The 26,277-nt window shown below is 46.6% G+C and overlaps 1 protein-coding gene across 5 annotated transcripts in view; it reads right to left on the bottom strand.

Annotated features, from left to right (window-relative positions):
* ANO2 (anoctamin 2) overlaps positions 1 to 26,277 on the bottom strand; it is a 339,770-nt gene that overhangs the window by 63,228 nt on the left and 250,265 nt on the right. For all 5 annotated transcript variants that reach the window (XM_040462871.1, XM_040462873.1, XM_040462872.1 and 2 more), the window contains one exon: positions 9,684 to 9,758. In XM_040462871.1, coding sequence (XP_040318805.1) covers positions 9,684 to 9,758 — 75 coding nt within the window. The remainder of the gene's footprint in view (positions 1 to 9,683; positions 9,759 to 26,277) is intronic.

The following is a 26,277-nucleotide window of genomic DNA, read 5'->3' as shown; positions in this document are numbered from 1 at the left end:
AGGGGAGGAGAGAGGGGGTAGCAGGGGGGGCGGGGGGGGGGGGGCGCTCTGGTTCAAGCAATGCTTTGCAAGCTGTGTATGACACCGGTGGGCGAATGGGGAATGGGTTCCAGATGTGTCAAGGTATGAACGACTTCAGGCCTCTGGGGGGCGCCTGGGGGTGCCGGAGCTGGGGGTGTGCTGGTGGCAGCCTCAGCTGTTTATCCCCGCACGTTGTACAAATATCAGCATTTGCCCTGTGGGCCACAGTGTGAAAAAGGAGGCCTCCCTAAGGCAGGCAGGATGGCAACGTTCTCTGGGTAGAGGGCATGTGTGCGTGCATGTGCGCACGCACATGTGTGTATGTCAGGGTGGAAAAGAGGTTACATGGGAATGACACCGTGTGGGAGACCCTCATTAGAGGGAGTGGGAGCGGCAGAAGCCCCAGCCTCCAGGACGACGGAGGAATGGGCACCGTGTAAGTAGGAAAGGCTGGACATGACATCACCGCTCTCCAACAATGTAGACATTTTCACTTCCCGTTCCTCCGGGACTGTCACTGCCAGACAGTAAGGGCCTAGAAAACGTGGTGTGAGATTCTTTTCCCCCGAAATCACTTTTGCAGCAAAAGTCCAGTGATGGAAGTATCGATGAGGCGGGGGAGGCCAGGGCATCAAAGAGTGAGTGTGTGTGAGTGTTCTGGAGGATTCTAGGGGAATGACTGGGGGGAAAACAATGGCAAAAACATCCTTTGCTTTGGGTCCTGGGGGTGGGGCATGGAGGAATGAGGGGGAAGGAGATTGGCTTCTATTCTTCTCCAAGAGGCCCAGCTGCTAAACTGGGGAAGGAAGAAAATTCTTTATTGCTACCCAGAGTGTGACCCATGGACCTGCTGCATGGGCCAGGAGCTTGGTCAACATGCAGCATCTCCAGGACAGCTCCAGATCCAGTGGCTCAGGATCTGCACTTGAACAAGACTCCTATCCAAGTTCTAGAGGCACTGCTCTACTCACTTGTCCCAGCCTCCTGTCCTCCCGGGCCCTACCTCCAACACACCCCTCCCCAGCCCTCTGGTGCTGTTCTGTGCAATCCTAGATTCTCAGCTCCTGATTTTCCCTTCCACTACAGCAACCAGGTCTGAAGCTGTCCTTCAGTGTCCCTGCAGGCTCCTCAGGACTCCTCAAGCTAGATAAGCCTGGAGGACACCAGCCCAGTCCTGTGACCAGTTTGCAGATGAGGAAACAGGCATGAAAAGTGAAGTGATTTGCTCAAGGTCACAAGGCGTGGCCTACAACCCTAGCCTCTGGGATCCTGATGGGAGTTAAAGGATATTAGCATTCAGGGGTCATCCACATCCAGCCTCTAATTTCATATATAAGGAAACTGAGGCCCAAGAAGCAGCAATGTGATCGGTCCAGGGTCTGGACAGCTCCTGGCAAAGCTGGGATGCTAATGGCGGTGCCCTCTCGACTGCGTTATTCAGTACACATCTTCCTGAGCACTTATCCTTATAACAATCATGTAAAACATGCCTTTTGTGGATGCCATTTACTGACTGTCCAGGATGTGAACCCTGCTCTGTGGCTCCCACGTCTACAATCTCATCCTATCCTGATGTTAGAAAGCAGGTTCTCTAGTAGTACTAAATTCAGCACTGTTTTCACCACTGTGGCTGCAGTGTTGATGTTGCTTAGTAAATTCAGGAAATATGTGCTGGGGATATTTCATGTTTACGAGCAGTCTCCCCCCAAATAGGCCAAAAGTGGGGACTTGTCTTGGACTGCATTCTGTGCCTCACGCCCTTTCACAGCGGTGCCTTACTGCAGAATCTACTTGGTAAAGATTTGCTGGTCCCTGGCTCTAGCACCCTAGCTCTCCAGAACATGGGAACATCACCATGGTCCCCATTGCTTTTGGTGTTCTGATCCCATAGCTTTACTTGTGGACACAGCCAAACTGCAACAGAACCCAGGCTATGGAGTCCGGAGTCCTATTTAATGCTATGAGAGACAGGAAGGAGAGACGGTCTGGTCCCCACGCTCCAGGTCTTACATCCACAATCATGGTGGAGAAAACCACTGCACACGTACAAGGATGAGCCTAATAGCAGGCGGACAGAGTACGGGCTCAGTTCATGAGCTTCATATGTGCCGAGCAGAGCACAGGGGGATTAGTCAGAGAAAATCCCACAGAAGTAGCTTCGGGACAGTTTCCTATGAGAAAGGTTTGGAGAGAAGAATACCAAAAAAAAAAAAAAAAAAAAAAAAAAAAACCAAAACAAAAACAACAAGTAGAAACAGATAAGTCAGAAGCAATCTTGGCTGAACCAGTGGGAGAAGAGCCAGTCTGAGGCAGGGCACATAATAGTAGCTCAATTTTAAAACACACACACACTATCGACTTTATCATTGACGTAATAGGTCGTCTCTGGCAACTTATTAATGATTAATTACCTTACTTTCTCATTCAGTCACTCATAAAATATGTCTTGAGTACCTTCTACATGCCAGTCACCATTCTAAGTGTCAGGGATATAGTAGTGAGCAGACTGCCCAGGAGTGTCTGCCCTCGTGGCACTGATCTTCTAGTGGGGAAAGACAGACAACAAACTACTAAAATGCATCAAACAGAGAGTATATCTGGTTAGGAAAGGCATGGCTGAGGAGGTGGTATTTCAGGAAGGCCCTAAAGAGGGAAATCGGAGGGAAGGGGCTGTCAGGCAGAGGGTGGCCAAAGGAGAATAAAAGGAGGAGGTGGGTGTGGAGAGGAGGAGGGCCATTCCTGTGGCACAAGGATGCTGGCTTCTACATCTCATGAGATGCAGGGCCTTAAGAGAGTTTTGAGCAGAGAAGTGACATGATTTGATCCAGATTTTAAAAAGATCAGTAAGCTGATGATTTTTTTTTAAATTTTTTTATTTCAACGTTTTTTATTTATTTTTTGGGACAGAGAGAGACAGAGCATGAACGGGGGAGGGGCAGAGAGAGAGGGAGACACAGAATCGGAAACAGGCTCCAGGCTCCGAGCCATCAGCTCAGAGCCTGACGCGGGGCTCGAACTCACGGACCGGGAGATCGTGACCTGGCTGAAGTCGGACGCTTAACCGACTGCGCCACCCAGGCGCCCCAGATTTTTTTTTTTTTTAAAGTAGGCTCTATACCCACCATGGGGTTTAAACTCACGATCCTAAGATCAAGAGTCACATGCTCTATCAGCTGAGCCAGCGAACCTCAGCAGGCTGACTAATCTGGAGGGGCACAATTGGGACGCCACCACAATAAGGCAGGTGACAGAGGAGGGTTTCTGGGGGCTGGTCCCCAACACACAAGTGGAAGTAAATGACTGCCTTGGGCATGGAAGGAAAGCTCAGGCACCTAGCTCTAGAGCCAGGACACTGCTTCTGATAATCCCCTCCCACATAAAAAGAAAACAAAAGACCTTTAATTCAAAAAGGAAAAACACTGTTGTAGCTCAACACATTGAGTTGGAGAAGAAAGAGAAAATTCACCTTGTCCCACGCTGGCCTCTGTCACAGCTGGGGAAGAGGAACACAGCAGCGGGGCACTGCCTTATTCTCAACCATCCCATGAAAAATATCCGCAGCTGATCTGGCAGACTGGCATCCCTGAAACCCTCCCCCGAGCCGTGGTCCTGACCTCTCCTGCCAACGTTTAGTCACAGGGGGTGGAGGAGAGAAGGACGTTCAGTACTCACATGTGTTGCAGTATGTGCCTTTGGCTTTACCCTAATTCCACAACCAAACCCCACTTTTTTAGAAACATCACCCTGCCCCTTTATGTGCCACTCCACACCTTGTTCTAGGGCTGTGCCAAGCCCTTTTCTTTAGAAGACAGAGTTGTTTTTTTTTTTCAATGAAAAAAAATAAGGAAAAGTTAGCATAAAATAAAGATTTTTAAAAATCTAATAGGTATGAGACTACGTAATTTGTTGTCCAACCCATAATACTTTTGAAAGTAAGAAGGAGTGCTATTGGTCTTTATTTCTGTCAACCCAAGCATGCCTGACTGTAAAGGGGTGATCTTTAAAGGGGTCCTGCCCTATTTCTACCACTCTCCTCCTAGCTCCTGTTCACATAGTCCAGTTCTGGGCACTGGCTGATGACAGGTGGGGGACCCCAGGCATAGAGAGACGCAACAATTAGTTCTCAGTTCCAATATTGAATCTCCCATTTGTATCGAGATGTGGAGTCAGTCGGGTGGGGTTGGGAAAAGGAAGATCAAAGATATAATTATATATTACTTCCAAACAACACAGAAAAAACTCCACACCAGTTAGGAGGTCTCCATGGAATTAAAAAAAAAAAAATAGAACTTTGGGGAGATGACCCACCATTGAGCCAGTTTTCAGTACTGGCAAACCTAAAGAGTGTTGGGGGTTTGGTTCTAGACCACCGCGATAAAGCAAGTTATTATGGTGAAGAAAGTCAAATGAATTGTTTGGTTTCCCAGTACATATAAAAGTTATGTTTGTACTATATTGTAATCTATTAAGTGTGCAGTAGCATTATGTCTAAAAAAAACCCATCATAGATACTCTGATTAACAAATATTTTCCTGCTGAAAAGTGCTAACCATCCGAGCTTTCAGTCAGTTGTAATCACTGATCACAGATCACCATAACAAATATAATAATAATGAAAAGGTTTGAAACAATGCAAGAATTGCCAAGCTATGACATAGAGACCAGAAGTGAACAAACGCTTTGGGAAAATGGTGCCAAGAGATTTGTTCAAAGCAGGCTGCCACAAACCTTCAACTATAAAAAATGTAACACCTGCAAAGCGCACTAAAGCACAATAAAACAAAGGTATGCCTTCGTTTGTCCGTGGTGGTGAGGTAACCTGTTTGTTGTTGACAGTGATGCTGATGATACCAGTTCCTCGCTCAGACAGTAGACAAGCTTCTATTTTCCGTGCTCTCCTTGCCTGACTGATCACTGGCATATGACATAATTGATTGCCCTCCCCTTGCAATACTTTCTTGGTTTCCACAACTCCCTACAACCCTTTGGCTGTTACTTTTAATCTTGTCTTTTGGATCCTCCTCATGCTCCCAAGTTTGAACATGGCAGTGTCTTGGGACTCAACCCTAGGACTTTCCTCTATTGACCCTCAGCCTCCTGGTAATCTCCTACAATTTCATGGCTGTAAATACCACCAGTAACCATCTGATTAGGAGTCCCCTGAACTGCAAATTTATATCCATTATGAAGGCAACTCCAGAATTCCTCCCTATCCCAGTAAGGGATAACTCCAGCTTTTTTGATTGCTCAGGATAAGAACCTTAAAGTCATCGTGGACTTCCCTCTGTTTTGCATCCTATGATGAAATTCTTTTGGATTCACCTTTTCTCCAAGTATAAGCAGTGCCACTTGCATGGCTCGGATTCTTGGCTTTCTGTTTTTTCCACTGGTCTAATTATATCCTGGCAACAATGCCACACCATCGTATTTATTACTGTTTTATAATAAGTGTTCATTTGGTATATTCTTAGCCTTTGTCCTTCCATATAAATTGTCAGGGAGAAAATAAAAAGACCTAACACTGTTATGGTTCCATTAATGGCCACCCAACTTATATGCTATTATTACTGTGTACACTGTAATTCTACCTTATTTACTTTTATTTTAATGTTTATTTATCTTTCAGAAAGACAGAAAGACAGAGTGCAAGCTGGGGAGGAGCAGACAGAGGGAGACACAGAATCTGAAGCAGGCTCCAGGCTCTGAGCTTTCATCACAGAGCCTAATGTGGGGCTCGAACTCATGAACCATGAGATCATGACCTGAGCTGAAGGCAGACGCTTAACTCACTGAGCCACCCAGGCACCCCAATTCTACTTTATTTTTAACCCTATGAGACACCATCATTATTGTTTTCACAGCCAAGGTACGCATAGGCTTTCCCACATATTTACCACTTTGTTCTTTACTTCTTAAAACTATAATTCTCCATATGGGATCACATCTGAAGTACATTCTTAGGATTACCTTTAGTGAAAGATTCAGATGGTGGCAAACCTCAGTTTTTGTTTCACTATAAATATCTTTATCCTAATACTTCTATATTGTATTTCTCCTGGGTATTGAATTCTGGATTATCAAGTGTTTTCTTTTCAGCACAGGAAGACAGCATGTCAGTATATTCTGACTTCCAACTGCTATGTGAAATCAATGGCTAATTGGACAGTCTCTTCATTGAAGGTAATCTTGGTTTCTGAACATATTTGAGATTTTTCTTGTGTCTTATATATTCTATGATTTCATTATGATGAATGTAAACGTAGATTTCTTTTTATTTTTTCTGCTTAAATTTCACTGGGATTCTTCATTTATTTATTTATTTATTTATTTTGGAGAGAGAGACAGAGAGACAGAGAGAGAGAGAGAGAGAGAGCGCGCGCACGTGCGCGCGCGCGCGCACACACAAGTGGGGGAGGGGCAGAGAGAGAAGGAGACACAGAATCCAAAGCAGGCTCCAGGCTCGGAGCTGTCAGCACAGAGCCCAATGTGAGGCTCGAACTCACAAACCGTGAGATCAAGACCTGAGCTGAAGTCAGATACTTAACTGACTGAGCCACCCAGGTGCCCCTCACTGGGATTCTTCAATCTCCAAATTGGAATTCTGTTAGCAGAATTAGCCAATTAGGTGACCATCGGTTAGTGTATCTTGTTCATTACTATTCTTGCTCCTTTTGCAGTAGTGCAATTAAATCCATGTTAAATTTTCTCAGTCTGTTTCCAAATCTATTAATTTCTCTTTTGAATTCTCAATCTTTTGTCTCCCTATGCTGCATTATGGATAATTTTTTCTAACCTGTGCTGTAGTTCACAAATTATCTCTTCAGCTATGTCTAATTTCTTGTTAATCCCATCCATGGTGTACATATGTAATATTATGTTTATGTACATTTACATACTCCTGTTCATATTCATATCACATATGTTCATTATTAAATATTATATATTCATATTTATCAATATATATTCATTTCTAGAAGATTATTGGCTGCTTTTCAAATCTTTAGGTCATTTTTAAAATAGTTTCTTATTTTTGGCAGATATTTTCAAACTGGCTGTCTTAACCTGTGACCTTTAGTCTTTTCTGTCTATCCCCACTGGTTCTCTTTCAGAGTGCTTCAGCCTCTTGTGCAATTAATTGTTTTTAACTGTGTTCTCTTTTTGGTCTTGGAAAAATTCTTCTGGGGGATTTTTTGAGGACTGGTGTAAATATGCCTTCCTACAGAGAATCTGTGTTGGCTTCTGCCAGGCACCTGGAAGGGCTGCCTGTCCTCGACCAAGTTTACAGCCCGAGGTTCCCTGGGTCTCTCAAGTGACAAACTATGCTGTAAGTCCACGATGGGGATCATCCATGACCACTTCTCAGAGACAAGGTTTTGTTCCTCTTTTCTCCCTGTTCTACTTAGAACCAGAGCAGTGTTCTCTACAGTCTCACGAGTCGGGAGGGAGTGGGTTTAGTTCTATTTCACATTTATTCTGAGAGTGTGGTTCCTTGTGGAGTTCCCAGTTTAACTTGGTGAGAACTTCTTGTTAGCATCCCCACTTTGAGTGAGCCATATCCTCTGGTTTCTATCCTCCTCGCCCCATAAAACCACCAAAACCAAAGCCCAAGTTTGTCTACATGGGAAAATGTCCTCAAAGTAAAAGCAGTATTAATGCCCAGGTATTTGTTTCTTGGTTCTCAGTTTCCCCTAGATGGATCCATATTAGGAATAGCCTGGTATTGGGGTGCCTGGCTGGCTCAGTCAGTTAGGCGTCCAACTGGTTCAGGTCATGATCTCATGGTTCACAAGTTCAAGCCCCGCATCGGGCTCTGTGCTGACAGCTCAGGGCCTAGAGCCTGCTTCAGATTCTGTGTCTCAATATCTCTCTGCCCCTCCCCTGCTCACACACTCGCTCTCTCTCTCAAAATAAATAAATAAATAAATAAATAAATAAATAAACATTAAAAAATAAAAAACAAAGGAATCGCCTAGTATTCATTACTAACCTATCAGCCCCCCAAGCCTTTAGGAAGAATGAAAAAATACATTCATCCAGTATTTTTTGTTATTTTCAGCAAGATGGGGTGCTACTAATATCCTAACCTACCACTACTGGAGATAGAAGTCTATTTTACTTATCAATTTTCTTATTTATGTATGTATTTGCCATCTGTAAACTCCTTAAAGGAGGGATTATTTTATTTTCTACTCTATCCCCAGTGCCTAAGAACAGTGTCAAGCACATAGATGGCACCCATTAAATATATTTTAATAGTGTTTTATAAAGATTTTACTTTAAGTAATCTCTGCACCCAACGTGGGGCTCGAACTCACAACCCCAAGATCAAGAGTCGCACACTCCACCAACTGAGCCAGCCAGGTGCCTCCCCCACCTGCCCCGTTAAACATTTCTTGAATGAATGAATAAATTTGGTGATGACAATATGCATATTGTGGGAGGCTCTGAACTGCTAAACTAAACTTTGTATCATTCCTGTGTAACACCCTGCAACTTGCCACATATTCTTGAATAAATTCTATATGCCTTGCTCTTGTTAAGGTAACAGATGCAGACTTCTAAGTCTTGGCAAGGCACCCATCGCCTCTGTACTTCAGAAGATCTGTACATCATCTCTGTACTGCTCTGTGAAATGAGGAGCAGGAATAGATGGTGCCTAGGATCCCTTCTATTTTTCAATTTCTGAGATTAAGACATGGCTCCTGTCCCCATTGATCACAGTGACCATAATAATGGCAATAATAATCTCAGATCAGGGCCAGAGTTGCCAGAGTCACCAGAAAATAATTATGATTTCAGTCCCAGAATAAGCAATCCCTCCCCAACCCCACAACTAATGCTTCGAAATGCTTAGAAATGCTCTAAGGACCCAACTCTCCTTTGTAAAATGGAAGTTCCAGTCTTGAACACTAGAAGGAATGTACATAGAAAGGGGGGGCAGGTGTCTCAGTGACCTGAGCTGAGCCCTTCTGAGCTTCACCTTCCTGAGGTCTTCTTGCTCCACTCACATCCTGGCTCCCAAGAATGACCAGCTACCACTTTTCTGATCTGACTTGAGCCTGAATCACAGACCTATTCTTGATCTTTGCTGACATAGCATCTGGGTCTTCTGAAAAGGTTCTTCCAAACTCTAAGGGAGAACATAGGGAAGTAAACATGGCAAGGCTGAAGAATCAGGCTCGCGGAGCCAAAGCTGGCTGTCTTCTGTGGTTTCCAGGCTCTGTTCTCTTCCACAAACCATCAGGGAGAGCCAGCCAGCCCACAGCCCCAACAGGCTGCCACAATTCTGCAGCCATCTTACCTGGATTACTTCTTCCAAGGTCTTGGTCTGTCTCAATGCGGAAGGCACCACATCACAACCCACCCCCGGAAGTTCCAATTTCAAATACCTGGGCTCAAGGCTGGGAAGACAGAGCCCCCTTCTGTAGCCACTGAAGGCCACTGACCCCCATCCCAGGTCCAAGGGAATCACCTTTCCCTCTTCAGATGGCGGGTAGTGGTCTCGCTATCAGGTAAGATCTTCCCTGTTTAGACAGGACTGTGGCTTCATCTTTACTAGTCCTCGTTATCCCCACAGCATACTAGAATAACCCACCCATAGCATTTGCTCTACAGGATCTACATGCATAAGTTACAGGCAGGTGTTCCATCAAGGAAATTACCATGAACAAGATGGAGGCGAAGTTCATCAAGTAACCTGGGAAACGATCTTTCCAGGTCAGCTTATCTTCATCATCCTGTGGAAACAGGAGAGTACAATCAGAGGCACAAACAGATATATCGATTTGCTTTCAAATTTGCACCAATTTGCATATCCTTAATCATTCATTACTCTAGATAGGTGTTTTCCTAGTCTCTGATAGCCACAACAGCTCTCCTAATTCTGTGATCTCTACATAGCCTGGAAAAACCAAGGCGAAATGAGGACAAGATTTGATCCTTGCCTCAAACTGAGCTGACATTTTAGCTATCAGCTGTGTGATCTCAGACACAACTCTTGACATTTCTGACCCGCTATTTCTTCATCTGTAAAATGGGCACGGTCATGACACCCATTCTGCCTAATGCACAGGATGGTTTTATTTACTTTGTTTCATTTTAAAGAGAAATACGTGAATGTAATAAAGCAACGGACAGATGACAGACAGAACCCGACCCAAAGAGCAGCATCCCCAAATAGATCATTCTTTAAATAAAACATCAACCATTCACTGTAGATCCTAGTAAGTATACAAATTACCCACAACTGCCGTTCTTCAAAGAACCTGCACGTGTGATCGTCTGTTTCCTCCGAAAGGACTATGTTCTGCCCCCCGGTCACAAAAGCAAACGTTTTGAGGCAGAGGTTGGGCTGATGCCTTGCAGTCAATCTGTCTGCGAACCCCACCTTTCCTTCTCAGACTGGGTCCAGTTCACCCAGGCCACTCTCCTGACCACAGTCATCCACCTTGGACAAATTCTGGGGGCCCGCATTGGCAGGGTGACACCAGCAAGGTATGGATGTAAGACATCTCTACCAATTAGCTGCCACTTAACTTCTGCCCAGGCACTTGATTTCTCCAAGCTGCCGTTCTATAAAATTAGAATTGGTGCAGTGTCCTGCCTACTACCAAGGTTGTGGGGAAAACCCTCTAAAGCCACTTTGGTGAAGATGCCCTGGAACAGCAAAGCGCTCCATGCTGGTGAGGCAGGAGTCCCCCTGCGTCTCTGCAATGTGTCTGAGTCAAACTCAGCAAGTGAACGGTCCAGGGCCTCCTGCTCTATTTTCTCTTCCCTCCTCCCTCTTATTTCAGAACACACCTGCTTTGACTCTAGCAACAGTGCCATCTAGCCTGTGAGAGCTTGTACTGTAGGCTAAGGGCCCTCCTGGCCTAAAAGACTTCTTTCTAAAGACAAGTGGGCGCCCACCGTGTGCAGACCCTAGTGCCAGGCGTGGTGGGAAGACAGAAGAAAGTAGATATGATCACTGCCCTGGGAGGCTCACAGATGACACAGAAGGGACACCCACACCAAAAAGCTTCAGGAAGCACTTGCCATTTGGGAGAGAGGGTTATCTGAGGAGTGAGGCTGTGGGCAACTTGAAAAAGGAATGGTGTGTGTCTTCTTCACGGCACATTGAAACTGAGCACGGGGCTGAGCTGGCTCAATAAATGGGGGTGGAAATGAGGGTTAGGGCAGAAGCTTTTCAGTGATTAGCACAGTCATTCCCAGATGACATAAGTAAGTGACACTCATATTTCATAGATGGCATGATATAATCCAGGCTCTAGACACCGAGCCCAGCAGACTTTCCATCACACAGTGAGAACAGGTAACTAACTACCGGTCAGACCATTCTGAACAGGTGGGAGCTTGTAAACTTACTCCTATTAGGACTGGAACAAGACGCGTTCATATTCTAAATTAGGCCAACATTAAGAGGCAGTTAGCATTCCTTTACTTTTCTCCTTCAGTGTCAATTCTTAGTTTTACTCACACCAGTGATATTTGAGATTTTGATGAGGAAAAGTGAGGATAAGTAAGATAGTAATATCACACCAAATTACCATGCATCTTAGATTGATTAGCCAGCCTGTGGCGAGGGCCAAGCGGCATGCACCCACACACAGAGGTAAGAACTCTCAGCACCTCCACCCTCTTTTAACAATGGAGATGACAACACTTGTCCCACCTAAGTGGCAGAGGCATTGTGCAGATCAGGAGTGAATGCCTCATGAGAGCTTTGTAAGCTATAAGGTGGTAGCAGACAAAAGTAAGATCTCATCAGCTTTATGGTTATGTCAAAGGTATCAAAGGATTAGGAAGCACTTAGCTAATGTCCCCATTGTTAAGATACAAGGCTAGCTGTCTTCTGTGTTTGTTTCTTTGTCTCTGCTGTCTTGGGTCTTTGTCTCCGGGTTATGGCTCCTACTTCCAAGTCTCCAAATAGCAAACAGCTCAGCCGCAATATTCACTTGAAACCAACAAAGTGCCCTTTGGAAATGGGAGCACTGACAGTGTAGCAGGTGAGAATACTATGTAAACAAAATCCTTCTGGAGCAGTTTTGAAAAGTGGCCAATCATCCCTGAGTTGTATTTTCATTTTTAATTAAGGTATAATTTACATTGAGCAAAATTCCCCTCACTAGTGTGCAGTTCCATGAGTTGTGATAAACATACACTGCTGTGTAGCCACAAGCACAATGAGGACAAGGAATAATTACAATTCACTCAATACCCCCCCCCCCCACCCAAACCCCAGGTCCCTTTGGAGTCCATCTCCCCGATCTCCAGCTCCTGGCATGACCTGCCATGTGTCCCTTTAATTTTTGCCTTTTCCAGAATGCCGTATAAGTAAACTAGAGAGTATGGAGCCTTTGGGCCTGACTTCCTTCACTCATCACATGGCAGCTGAGACTCATCCCTGTGGCATTCCCAGGAGTCTGCTCCTTTTCATTGCTGAATGGTGTTTCATTGTATGGACGTGCCATGGTCCACCTACCCATCAGCAGCAGAGAGGTGTTTGGACTGTTTCCACCTTCTTATGATTATGAATAAAGTCATTGTAAGTACTGGTGTACTGGTTTCGGTGTGAGAATAGGTTCTCATTTCACTTAGGTAACTACCAAGTCATGGGCTTGCTAAGTCATAGGGTAAGTCTAGAAACGAGACTGAGAACAGTGATAACTGTATAAGACACCTTCTGTGAAGATGAAATGAGGTAACACATGGGAATTTGTATGGGTCTGTGCCTGGCACACAGCTAGAACCCAGTATTTGCTACCTAATATCATTACCATCATTATTATGGCTTCATCTACCATGGACCTTGGCCATGACTGGAACATATCAGGTTAAGTTTCCTTGTCAAAGTAGCAAAGGAACCCCAATTCACTTTGGGCAATACTTCCTATAGCTCAGACCCAGGGACGACTCTTCCTGTTCCAGAGCTACACAACCATCCTGTGTGGCCTCATTCTGCCATTTTGGTGCCACTCTGCCCTCAGACATAGCTGCCCAACGTTCCCTCTGCTGAGTGAGTGCTCAAGAACTCTCAAAAACATCTACTTTAGAAACAGAGATCCCACCAACTTTACCATATTCTCTCTTTTTAGTTCTGTCTCCAAAAAATAGTTCCTTCTCCAGGAACCCTTCATAGCCTGACCAGAGTAAGGCCAGCTTTTGAGTACATGTCCCTCCTTTCACTGAGCCTGAGCACCCCCACCCCCAACTGGTCTTGGTCCCCAGAGCCCCAGCACACACAGCCTCTTGGGCTGAGCCCAGTTCCTGCCCCTCAGCCCTGTGGACTTGCCCATGACTGATGCCCAGAGCCATCTAGAGACTCTAGAGATAAAGAAAGACTTTTAGGGACAGGGCCTCAATCGAGGAGGGAAGTCTTGGCAAAGGAGCATGAGGCAGTCACATGGCACAGCACCTAAGTCTACAGGCATGCCTGAAGCCCAGGGCTGAATGCAGTGTAATTTGTGGCTAAAATGGAAAACACTCTTTAATCCTCCCACTGCTTGGTTTACCCAGCAGACATAGAAAAACAGACTCTGGCTCCCTGGCTCCTGTCCTGACGTCCAGCCTGCTTACTCTGCCCTCTTGGCTCCCCACACAGCTTGCTGATTCACGTTCTCTTGTTTCTCAGCCTGCTGCCTTGGCCTTCCTGGGTTCCAATGCTGGGCTGAGATCTTCTCTCTCCCTGACCCTGGTCCCCACCGTTCCACTGTGTGCTCTGCCCAGATTCGGAATGGAGACAGCCCCTCCCTACTCACTCTCTCAAGGGAACACTCTTCTACACTGACCCCCTGGCAGGCCTCCTTGCCTGTAAAAGGAGGGAGTCTGGGCTGAAGCCATTAGCCCCTCCACTAGTACTATATGTGAGGCCTTAAGATATAACTCCAGCTATAACATCACACAAAGGCCTTAAGCCGAATGACCATGGACTTAGAATATGTCTAAACCCTGTGCCAGACTCCAAGGCTGACCTGATCCGGGGTCTGGCTCCTCTCGAACTTCATTTCTTACCATTCAATCCCTTGCTTACTCCATTTCAGCCCCTTGGTTTCCTTCTTGCTCACTGAACACCCCAGCTGGTTTCTACCCCAAGACTTTTGTCAGACTCCTCGCTGACCTCTTTACCCAGCTAGGCCCTCTGCTCACACTCCTGTTCTCAGTCCTAGCACCCCTCCCACCATGAGGTCTGTCCCAACGCTCCAGTCCATCCCCTGGCCCTTTCCATTCTCGGTCACATCTCTTCACTATCTGAAGTTATCTTGCTTGTTTATCTCCTCTCTGTCTCCCTCAGGAAAACAGAAGCTCCACGAGGACAGGCAGCTTCTGTGTCTAGTTCTGCACCGGATCTCCGGAGCTGTGGTCAGCCTGGCCCATGGAGTTCACGTGCAAGTAGGACTCAGTGGGTGAATATCAGCTTGCAAACAACAGCCTAGCTCATTCTGGTAGCGCTCTGTGCTCGCAAGGTTGGGACCAAGTATTTAATCTTGGAGTGCGACAAATTTAGTGCCACATTAAGAGGAGCCCACAAAACAATGCTGTGCCACTGCCTCGAGTTACACACCAGTGCCAAGACCTAAGGGGGAAATGCAAATGGTTCATGGTGACCTTTCAACATTTAAAAAAAACAGTCAAGCACATGTCCCACGGGCACGCGCCATTGAGGACAGCTTTTCTCACGCTAAACAATACAGGGAAGAGTTTTAGCCTGTGACTGATAACCAGAGGTGTCCTGACCCATCTTCCTGCCTCCAGGCTAGGAGGCCACAAGCCATCCTGTGCTCATCAGGAAGATCTCTGTGACAGAGACCCTGCAGACACACTTAGCTCCTCCTGGTTGTATCTTGTCCCTTTGGGTCACATATTATATCTTACTGTACCCTACAAGCCTCTAGCTTCAGTTTGGATCCTTTCCTGATGTTCTAGCCTACAGAAGACAGAACCAATCTGTAGAACATTTGCTTACAAACTGGAAGTTCTTCATGAAATCCCCCCTTATTCTTGCTTTCTTCAGGCTCCATACTCATCATTCTTATTTTTTTCTACCAAACACATATGGCTCTGCATTCCCGTCTGTATCTACTCCCTCTGTACCATGATGGCCCTATACGTGGGTATCCACAGCTCACAGTGCTGGGGTGGGCAGAGGGCTGGGAAGTAGGTCCTGAGCCTTAGAAACTGGACAGGAGAGGGTTGGGGGCTCATCCCCCAACAGATAGATGCTCAGGGCAAAGAGAAGATGGGTGGCGCTGCTATGCAGGGGTGAGGTTGGAATGGGACACCCACGGTGATGTCACTGGCTCCCACATTAGCTAATCATCACAACCACTTGGGGAGCATTTGAAACTACACCAGTTCCTGGCCAGGCCCCAGATCTACTTAATCAGAATCTAAGGGGTGAAAGAATAAGTTTTTGAAAATGCTTCATGGGTGACACTGTAGATCAGCCCAATTTGGGAACTACTCTTCAAGACTCACCCCTCCCTTGCTGTTTTGCTCCAGGGCCCATATTCCTGTGGCTTGCCCCACTGTGAACAGTCTCAGAGAGGAGCTCACAGCGTGGAAGCAAGCTTGGAGACAATTCCCTCATAAGAAGAGTGTCTACACAGAATGTGTCATGTCAGCTGCCCTGCTGGCCCAGACAACTTGCCAACTGGCTCCCATCCACACCCTCCCCGCCCACCCGCAGGCTGACTGCAGGGATGGAGCAGGCACCCATCACACTCGAGTGTGGGGATAAATTTCAGATCTACTGTGCTGTGTTGGCAAGAACCCGGAGGAGAACGCATGCCCTAGGCATCAGCCATGCTTGGAAGGCCAGTAGCTGAGGCCTGGTGTGGTTTGCAAACCATTTGTTGCACATGTCAGAGAAGACTTAGCAGCTGATTACCTGGCTTCATTTGCAAAGTTTACCTTGCATTTTTGTGAACTTATTGAGCTTTAAAATTCCCCACTAGGTGCAGAGCAGCTTAATAGACACCATACGGTCCCTGCCCTCCATTCAAAAGCAGAGGTGACAGGCTTCTCAGCATGGGGGAAAAAATGACATTCCGAACTGTGTTGGTAACTTTTATTTAAAGACTGCGCCCTTTGAAAGATTTCAGGTGCAAATGAGTAAATAATGAACTTTACTCTTCTGAGTTCATGGTTTTAGTAACAACATCAATAAATTCTGGCCTCGAGCCAGGGACAGGGGTGTTACTCTCACACCACAGTTAGACTGTTAGATTGCATACATTTAAACTGGTGCTTGTAACTAGGTCTGCATGAGAAACAATTGTTCAGGAACTTGCAACAACAGTACACTGGCAAAAAGACACTGTAATTAATTCTCACTGTGGAATTTAGTGACACTGAACTTGAGCCTGCAATGTTTGTTTGTTGGTTTGGTTTCAGATTTTGTTAACTAGTAGACAACAGTGGTTAGTTGCTATTCCTCTTCATTAAAAACAGAGGTCAGAGCAAATGGAAAGGAACCCCAGCAAGGAAAATTGGGTAAGACACCCAGAAGCACTTCCTAGATCTTCCTCAAACCTGGGGGCCCCAGTCAAGGAAGGTGTCTTCCATTATGCTTCAGGAGAACAGTAATCTCCAACCCTGGCCCTGGCACCTCCTGTAGACACACCCAGAGCCACTAAAACACATCCTGTTCTGAAATTAAAAAGTGAAATAATCCATACAAGGGATGTCTCCCTCCATATGGACTGTGGGTAAGGTGACTGCATGCTTTTTCTTTGGGTTCAGTGCCTTCCGTGACCAGGAGTTGGCTCTGTCCTGTTAGGCTGAGGATATCCTGGACAGAGCCACAGGACCATAACAGAAGGCAGTGTCCTTGGCATGCCTCACTAGGCTCTGGCACAGACAGGGGAGTGAAGCAAACGACAGGAAGAAAATCTAGAAAGGGGAGGAAATGGAGGAGGAAGGGAGAGGATTGTTGCTCGTGGCTGAATGCACAGGTGGTCTCTGCCCAGCTTCCTCTGTTGCTAGTAACACCACAGGGCCCAGGATGGGGCTCTGCTCACAGAGGGCTACTGGGTGGACTAAGTGTGTGCATATCCCAGCACAGGAGGGCAACTGGAGCTTCTGCACTGACTGCCACCAGGCCATGTGGTGAGGAAGGGAAGGACCTGGGGTCTGCTGCTATCAGCAGACCCCCTGTACTGCTGCACCTCCCGCTCTCGTCTCACCCATATGGAGACCTTGTCATCAGCCCCTCTAGCTCTCAGTCAATACTGAGTTCAAAGGATTTGCTTTTGACACTCAAGAAAGGTTATGACACATTAATAGGCTGGTGGGGTCAGGCCTCTCAGATGCCACTGGTGCAGTAGCCCTAGCTGCCAGACTATTGAGAGGAGGTGCTAACGAGTCCTTTTACAATCATTTAGTGAGCATCTACTTTGTGCAGAGACTGTGCTGTGCTCTAAGAGTCTCAATGTCATTACAGAGACAGATGGGGAAACACTTACAGTGCAGTGGAGTAGTCGCTGGGATGTGGCCATGCCCAGGATGGCATGGAAGCATGGGGGAAGTGTTCCTAACTTTTATGTCTTCGGAAAGACTCGGGAAAATGCACGAATGAGTGCTTGTATACATATGTGTGCATACACGCACACGCACACGTATACACAATCAAGTTTTGTAGTCTGGGAGTGCCCCAGAATAGTAACTCTGCTTAACTAAGGTAGTGGTCCAAGACTGACTGTTCTATCCATCCATCCATCCATCCGCCCACCCATCCACCCACCACTCATCTATCCATCCATCTATCCATCCACCCACACATCTATTCACCCACTCACCCGTCCACCCATCCACCAACTCACTCATCCATCCATCCATCCATCCATCCATCCATCCATCCATCCATTCACCTACCCATCCATCCATCCTTTACTGTGTGCTTACTATCCATCCACCCATCCACCCACTCACCCATCCATCTACTTACTCACCCATCCATCCACCTACTCATCCTTTACTGTGTGCTTACCATTGGTCTACCCACTCATCCATCCATCCATCCACCCACCTACCCCACCCATCCATCCATCCATCTACTCACTCACCCATCCATCCATCTGCCACTCATCCATGTATCCACCCATCTATCTCTCCACCCGCCCACCCTTCTATCCACCCACTCACTCATCCACCCATCCATTCACTCACTCATCCATCCATTCACCCATCCATCCATCCTTTTTGTGTGCTTACCATCCATCCACCTATCTACCCATCCATCCATCCACTCATTTACCCATCCACCCACCCACTCATCCATCCATCCACCCACTCACCCGTCCACCCATCCACCAACTCACTCATCTATCCACCCATCCACCCACCCACCTACCCACCATCCTTTACTGTGTGCTTACTATGTTACAAGCATTTTTCAGGATTCTTTATATATCTGATTTCATTTATTCCTCACAATAAATTTATGAGATAGGAATTATCAGACCTATTTTACACGTGAGAAAATTAGGACCCAAGAAGATTACTTACTTGTTCAGGGTCATGCTAGTACATTTGTAAGTCACTGAGCTGGAATTTTAATCTAGATGTAAATGATTCCAAGTCAGTGTTCTTTTTTATCTTTCCTGCATTCCATACACTGTGTCCTTCAGAACACTGGATGTTCCACATGCACAACCTCTCTCTCTTTTAGGAAATGTAACAGGCCAATGAATACCAGAGGCTCTGAGAAGACCTGAAGTATCTCCACCTAAGCCAGCATTCCCAGACCCAGCTGATCATGAAACTTCTTTGGTGGCCAACTACCAGTCCCATGGCTTTTTGACAAAAGTTGCTTTATACCCTTTCTGATCTAGGATTAAAACCCAGCACTTCTGCCCCACCCCCCCGTATTTTTTTTCTTCAGCCAGCAAATAATGATTTGACCTTATGCCAATCAACAACCCATCCCTTGCATCTTGAAGATGTTTTTCTCCAATGGGCCTTCCACCTCTATTCTCTCCCCTGAGCTGCATGGCTTTTCCACGAAACACAGAGGGTAAACGACCTCATGGAAATGAGGAGTTTGATCTGCAAGTGTGGGCTGCACATACACTGGAACCTTCTCAACCTGTCTCCTGGCTCTGGGTCTCAAACTGTGACTGGCCGGGGGCAAGCACCCATCTTCCTGGTTATTCTAGCCTCATACCTTCCAGTGCAGGTACTACTGTTAGGCTGGCAGGATAATGACCTCGCTTTCAACGCTCAGCCTCTCAATTGCCAACTTCAGCATTAGAGAGATCTATCTGTACTTAAGTGTCTCTTTCCATCCTGCTCATAGTTCTCTTCCTGAAAAAGAGACAGACTGGCAGGACCAAGCCAGACACGCGTGCTCCATGCCCAGAAGAGATTTTACTCACTGCCTCAGAAAGAGGGACTGGGCCCTGCCTCTCCCCACCTGCAGCCAAGAACCAGAAGCCAAGGCTGACACAGTGTTGTGTCCACCTGGGGGAAGCCCCTCCACTCTGCACCCTGCCCCACATCCCTGTTCCACCACCTCTGACCCAGAGAGTCAACACACGTCACCTCCCTGCACTCCAGGCCCTGACTCACCACATTGTTGGGCAATGACTGCCCAGAAATCTGCAGCCTCAGCTGCTCCAACCAGGCTCCCTGCTCTGTACCACAGGGTACAGCCACCTCCCTATATCACAGGCTAAGGGTTTTGTTTTGTTTTTTTTCCAATGAGCTCAAGTCACCCCATCTCAGTCTCTTGGGAGTTGGCTCCCAGGTCATGCACAGGGCATCCCTTTACTTAGGGAACAAAATGCACAGCTTCACATAAGAGCCTGCCCTCTTCTGACCTCTCCGCCACTCACTCCTCCATCTCCAGACCCTGGCAAAGGGCAGCCAGGGTTCTCTGGGATCCTGCATGAGCTAGATCAGAATTTATGGAGGATGCATTATGTTTTGATTTTTTTCTGATATAACAGTGAGGACTGAGGCAGAGGAGGGAAGAGAAATCTACCTCCTTGAAAATGGCAAGTAACCTGGAAGGAAGCCCCCGGGCAACAGATGCCTGATAGAAACAAGGAGTCTCCTCCATCACTCTTGCTTTCTTGCCCTTATTTCCATCCATTTCACTACATCTTCAACAAATACTTCTGGGAAAGAAGGAGGGAAAACAAAAGTGAAGGAAAGAGAGTTTCAAATTACTCCTGTTGACTTCTCTCTCTCTTTTTTTTCCTTTTCTTTTTTGAGAGAGATAGAGAGTGTGCCCATGTAAGCAGGGAAGGGGGGCAGAGAGAGAATGAAGGAAGGAGGGAAGAAGGGAGGGAGGGGGAAGGGGGAGAGGAAACAGAGAGAGAGAATATGAATGAATGAATCCCAAGCAGACTCCACACTCAGCATGGAGCCAGACAGTGGGCTCGATCTTACCACTGTGAGATCATGACCTGAGCCAAAATCAAGAGTTGGACCCTTAATCGACTGAGCCACCAGGTGCCCCTCTCCCTCCTTCCTGAGTGTGGGGAGGAAAGCATCAGGCAGCTACCCCGGGGCTGCCCTAGAGTGGATGGATGGCTCACATCACCACTGGTTTGTGCTGAGGAAGCACTCCTGAAGTGAGGTTCTAGCCCCATCTCTGCCATTTACTTGCTGTGTGCCATTCAGGAGCCAGAAGGAAAAGAAAAAGACATTCAAATTCCTCACTACTGAATTTTACCTTGAAAAAGTAAACTAATTTTCTGAACTATGCTCACTGCTATATCCATCTCCTTTTTTCTCCCAAAGCTTCAGGCTCCCCCACAAAGCTGGCCACTGATATTTCAGCAGATGAAGACTCTTTGGTAGTTGTGCAGTAAATAATTAACCTCAACCAAAAAGAGGTCAGATCTTTGCCCTCGGCTGCTTAGAATGCCATGGCTGATGGGAGCATCTTTGTTTGTCTGGAATATTTGGCCACCAAACTGTATGATAATGTGATTTATGGTGAGGTCTTTGGGCCACATGGCATCAGTTCTACCCCCACACAGGCTGGAGACTAAGGATCAGTCATGCAGGTGGTATATATGATCAAGCCCCAATAAAAACTCTAGACATCAAAGTTCTGGTTTGCCTAATGGGCATTACTTTGTGAGTATTGTCACACACTGATGCTGAGAAAGTGACAGTGACCTGACCACATGGGGAGAGGACGCTCCAAGTTCCGTGTTTGGTGCTTTCTTGGACTCTACACTATGTACTTCATCCCTTGGCTGCCTTCAAGCTATGTCCTTTCCTTGGAATATACTATGCCATCAATATAACAGCTTTCAGTGAGTTCTGTGAGTTCTGTGAGTCCTTCCAGCAACTCACCAAAGGGAGGTATAGGGACCGCCAGACTTGTGATCTGTGTCAGAGCTGAGGGTGTCAGGGTTGCAGAATTTCTGGCAGTCTTGGTAATCCTTCATGGAGACAGTGCTTGGGAGCTACACAGCCTTCCTTGCTGCGCCCTTGGCCCTCGGTTCATGCTGTCAACATACACTCATTGCATTCTGTTCTGATTTTCTGTGTGTCTCCATGCATATCAGACTGTGAGCCCCCTGAGAGCCGAGACCATGTCTTACTCATCTTCTGCTTTCTGGAGATCAAGGCAAAGGTTACACTCTAAGTGTCTGATGAATTAATTGAACTGGATTTGCTGATCCTTCAAGACAGTAAGCAGTTGTGTCCATGGATGTGTGGTTATTATAGCCCCATAACCAGTTTCTCTTTAAACTGTGAGCCCACATAAAATTTTACAAGTCTCCCGTTCCTCTCTAAGAAGATAGCCAAAAGGAAAAATCAACACGAGGCAGCAGCATGGAGCTAGGAGCACACACATGGGATGTGGGAGACCAGGGACCTGGTGACAGCCTCATAATCCCTGGTGGCTACATGACCTTAGACAAGTCACTTGACCTACCACGAGGTCTTCTCACTGTGAGGCAGCAAAAAATAGCGTGGCATCTGGCCACCTCCCCTCCACCCACAGAGGTGCCAAGAGGTAATAATTCTAAAGCTCATACTATCACAAGTTCAGATTCCACAGATATTTTTTAAGCACTTAATACCTGTTAGGGACTCTAGAAGGCACTTCACCATTGTTTCTTTCCCTTGAGTGCCCCTGTTCCGCTGTTGGAGGGTAATAGTGGGGAAGAAGCCATGAATGGAGGTAGAGATGGCAGAAGCTGGCCGTGAGATGATAATTATTGAAGCTGGGTAAGGGGGTCTGAAGGTTCACTCCACTGTCTCCTCCATTTCTGTGTATGTCTGAAATGTTCTAGTAACACATGCATTTAAAACAATCCTCTTGACAACAATGTGAGGCGAGTCTTCCTGGTCCCACTTGACCCATGGGGAACTGAGGCAGAACTGAGGAAACGGGCGGGTTCTACAGGATGCTAAAAGCAGAGCTGGGTCTGAGACCACAGGTTGCTATTTCTGTGCATTCTCCCACACCCCCAGCTGCCCATCTCTGGGGAGGTGACTGTCCTGCACAGCAGGTGCCTGCTCACTCAGAAACAGGTTCTTTGAAGGTACAGGTTTGCTTCCAAGGGAGGCATATGACTGCAAAACAGTGGAGACATGAGAAAAAAATCCACCTTCCCCTCCTATGCCAGGGACCCCCTTCCACATTTCATTTGAGAAATTCAAGGAATATGGAGACTCCTCAAAGCCACAATCATCATTGGCAAACATTTGCTGAGCCCCCAAGAGCACTGAGTAGCCATCTCTGGAGACTCCAAAAGTGCTATAGCACACAGGCCTGCACCTTAGCAACTGCCTCAAATCTGCTGGCAATGATACTTTTAAATTTATTAGCAAACAGTACAAAGAGACAAAAATATCATCACAATAGTCTTCACCTTCAAAAGGATTTGCTCTAGAATGGAGAGAGGACTGCCCATCTCTTCTGCAAAGGAAGGAACTGTGTGTGTGTGTGTGTGTGTGTGTGTGTGCATTTTTGTACGTGCATGTGTGTGTGTCAGGGAAGAGGGGATAGATGGAGCTGAGTAAAAAGAAACACACTTCTCAAAAGCCACACTAGGAACATGGCCATCTGCAGTGCCAGAGTTGGCTGCAGCTTGCGTTTGTTTGGAAGTTCAACACTGGGATCTACACAATTTTCCCTAAATAGCCCCTTGGAAGGAAGAACAACATAGCACAAGTAACACCAACAGTACTCGAAAGCATGGAGACACGCTCAACCATTTTCTTTACTCTGACCATATTTTGCCAAGGCTCACGTCCTAGAAATCTCTCCCTCTCCATTACAGGGAAGTCACCAGATGGGCTGTGTTTTCTCGCCCCACGTTTTAACTTTTTCTTAAGCTCTTGCAGCAACACACTGGTTGGCCAAGCAGAATACACCAAGGGGCTTGGGAAACATTGCCCAGTCACTTCTGCCACCTCAGAAACTCCCACCGTGCCTGTCACAGGACATCCATTGCACACGTCACTGTGCATGGCACTGCTTGGGTATCTCTTCCTGGTGGGTCGGTTTGGGGGGGGGGGGGTTATGGCTGGAAAGGACAGCCCCTAAATGCTTCCTCCACATTTCCTCTCTAAATCAGGCGACTTTTCAAGCTATAGCTGGATTCCCCATACTCCAGATTCTCTGTGGCATCTCCTGGGCTTTCCACAGAACCAAGAGGCAATCAGCAGACCAGAAGCTAAACCCATGACCAGGCCGCCCATCCTCCCATCCAAGGATATGTAAAAATGTATCAACTTTATGACGCTGGGGAAAAAAGCCAAGTCCAACTCTGTAATTGTGGTCCACTCACAAGGCGCACTGACTGTATTGTCAGTGCATTCTCTGGGAGGCTAGGCTATTCATACCTCAAGGAGGCAGGGGCTGTGAAAGATAACAGAGGCCTTGCAGTGTTCTACATTCTGTGCCCTTCTAATGATCTGGATTTAAAAAGCATAGTCCTTGGATTGAAGAATCAAGCTCTTCAAGTAAATGCTGCCCGGCTCATTTTCTTTCAAGTTAGATTTGGGCCTAGTGTGGATGGTCCCTGGATGTCAGTACCCGGTGTAAGGGAGTCAGCTTCCTATATGTGTGTGGTGTGGTGTGTGTCTGTGTATGTGTGTGTACCCATGAGCGCCTGCTAAGGAAGCAGAGAAAGTAGCAGACACCCAATACATCGAAAATTTCTGCCAAATGACCTCACAATGAGGAATGACATCCACCTTGGGCAAGAGTCTAGAAGTGAACAATTTCAAAGAGAATTCCACACACTTAGAAAGAGCCAATATTGGGGCGCCTGGGTGGCGCAGTTGGTTAAGCGTCTGACTTCAGCCAGGTCACGATCTCGCGGTCCGGGAGTTCGAGCCCTGCGTCAGGCTCTGGGCTGATGGCTCAGAGCCTGGAGCCTGTTTCCGATTCTGTTTCTCCCTCTCTCTCTGCCCCTCCCCCGTTCATGCTCTGTCTCTCTCTGTCCCAAAAATAAATAAACGTTGAAAAAAAAAATTAAAAAAAAAAAAAAGAAAGAGCCAATATTAGTATCTTAGAGTAGATAATGCCATAACTTCCCTTTTGTTTGGAAGTTCTATGTAATACTACTTCTGGACTTCAGGAAGGCTTTTTTGTGAGTTTAATTTTTAAATAGGTAATGTGCTCCAGTGGTTCAAAACACCCCAGTGTATCCATGGTAAAGGGTCTTCCTCTTATCCAAGTCCACACCTGCCTGGCTCTCATTCCCCAGATGCAACCACTATTACGAATTTCCTGACTACACTTACGGGATGACTTATGAATACAGGAGTACAAATGTATGTGTGCGTTTACTTGCGTTTTCTCCCTCTTTTACACAAAAGGAGGCACACCATGCACCCTGTTTAGTACCTTTGGTGAAGCCTGAGAAAAGCTATACTAACTCTGAGGACAAGCTGGAGAAATGGGGAGCGGATAGCGCTGTGCAGTGGTGGAGACGTGGCACAGAACCAGAAATGGAAGCTAGTTCTGTTGACTTTCTGTCTTGGGTCATTTCCACTGTGCTGCCTTCCCATTGCACTGTCTCCTGGATCTGCTATTTGCTCACTGTTAAAAAACAGACAACAGGCCCAAAATGGAGTCTCTTGTGCTACGCCCATGTCACCAAACTGAGACTTAATACCTAACCCAACTGCAGTTTCAGCCTCTCCCAGGAATGCGATCTTAACCAGTCAGTCTGGAATTTCCTGATCAGCACTAGTGAGATAATCCACCTGACAGACCCCTGCCTTCCTCCCAAAGATCTTGCTTTAAACAATCCACTTTTTGCTAGTAACTTCCTTGTTCTGTCCCCTTCTGCCTAGAAGAGTCTCTCATTTTGTACAGCTCTTTGGAACTCCTTTCTACCTGGCAGATTAGATGCTAGATGCTACCTGATTCATAAGGCACTGAATAAAGCCAACAAGGTTTTTTTAAATTTACTCCGCTCAATTTTGTCTTTTAATACCATGTAAAGGAGTATCTCTTAAGCCCCAGCAAGCCTCTCAGAAGCAGTTTGTCCACTTCTTTAAGTGGCTTAAAATCTCCCCTGGCAATCTTGCACATACTACTCATTTGTTTAATAAACCTTTTCCTCATAGATGATGCAAAGATCAATTCTGAGCCCTTATCTCTTCAAATGATTAAATGGCCTCACCACATGGAAGCCCCAGCCTGGTGCTCGGCACATAGTAGCTACTTCATAAAATAAGTATTAGCAAAACTGATTGATTACCAAACTCCAATTTAATGGGATCTGCAGTAATCCAGAGACAGAGAACTGGCTCCTTTCAGAGCCAGACCAGCGATGGTTTACTCTGGCGACAAAAGCCTTCCTCGAGCCTGAGGTCACTTCCTACCCTCCCGCCAGAGAATCGGAAATAGTGGTTTTCTTCATTTTCAGAATTCATTTAAGAACCCCGTGGATTCTAATGGTTACCTACTGGCAATGTTCAGGCCCACCCCTGGACAAAGCTGAGCTGGAAGGCCAGGCAGGTCAAGGCGGGGGGGGGGGGGGGTGAAATGGCAGCACCAAATTTGGGGCAGGGATGAGAAATTCTCTCCCAGGGCCACCTTTACTGTCCCTCCTGGCTTCCCCCCACTTCACCCCTGACCTGCCCTTGCCCATCAGACCAACTCTGGTCTTCCATCAGACTGATGATCTCAGGAAGTCACAATTCTTTACTGCTGGCTTCAGTCACGTACGAGAGAGGGTGACCCCCTGGAGAAAACAATATTTACTCAGAGATTCCAAAAGTGAAGGAGGACTCCCAGGAAATTAGTTGTTGCTTTTGTTGGAGACC

Source organism: Herpailurus yagouaroundi, unplaced genomic scaffold (genome assembly GCF_014898765.1).
Source record: "Herpailurus yagouaroundi ecotype Mexico unplaced genomic scaffold, PumYag 355, whole genome shotgun sequence".
Lineage (NCBI taxonomy): Eukaryota > Metazoa > Chordata > Mammalia > Carnivora > Felidae > Herpailurus > Herpailurus yagouaroundi.
This window is presented reverse-complemented; position numbering and strand designations above follow the sequence as displayed.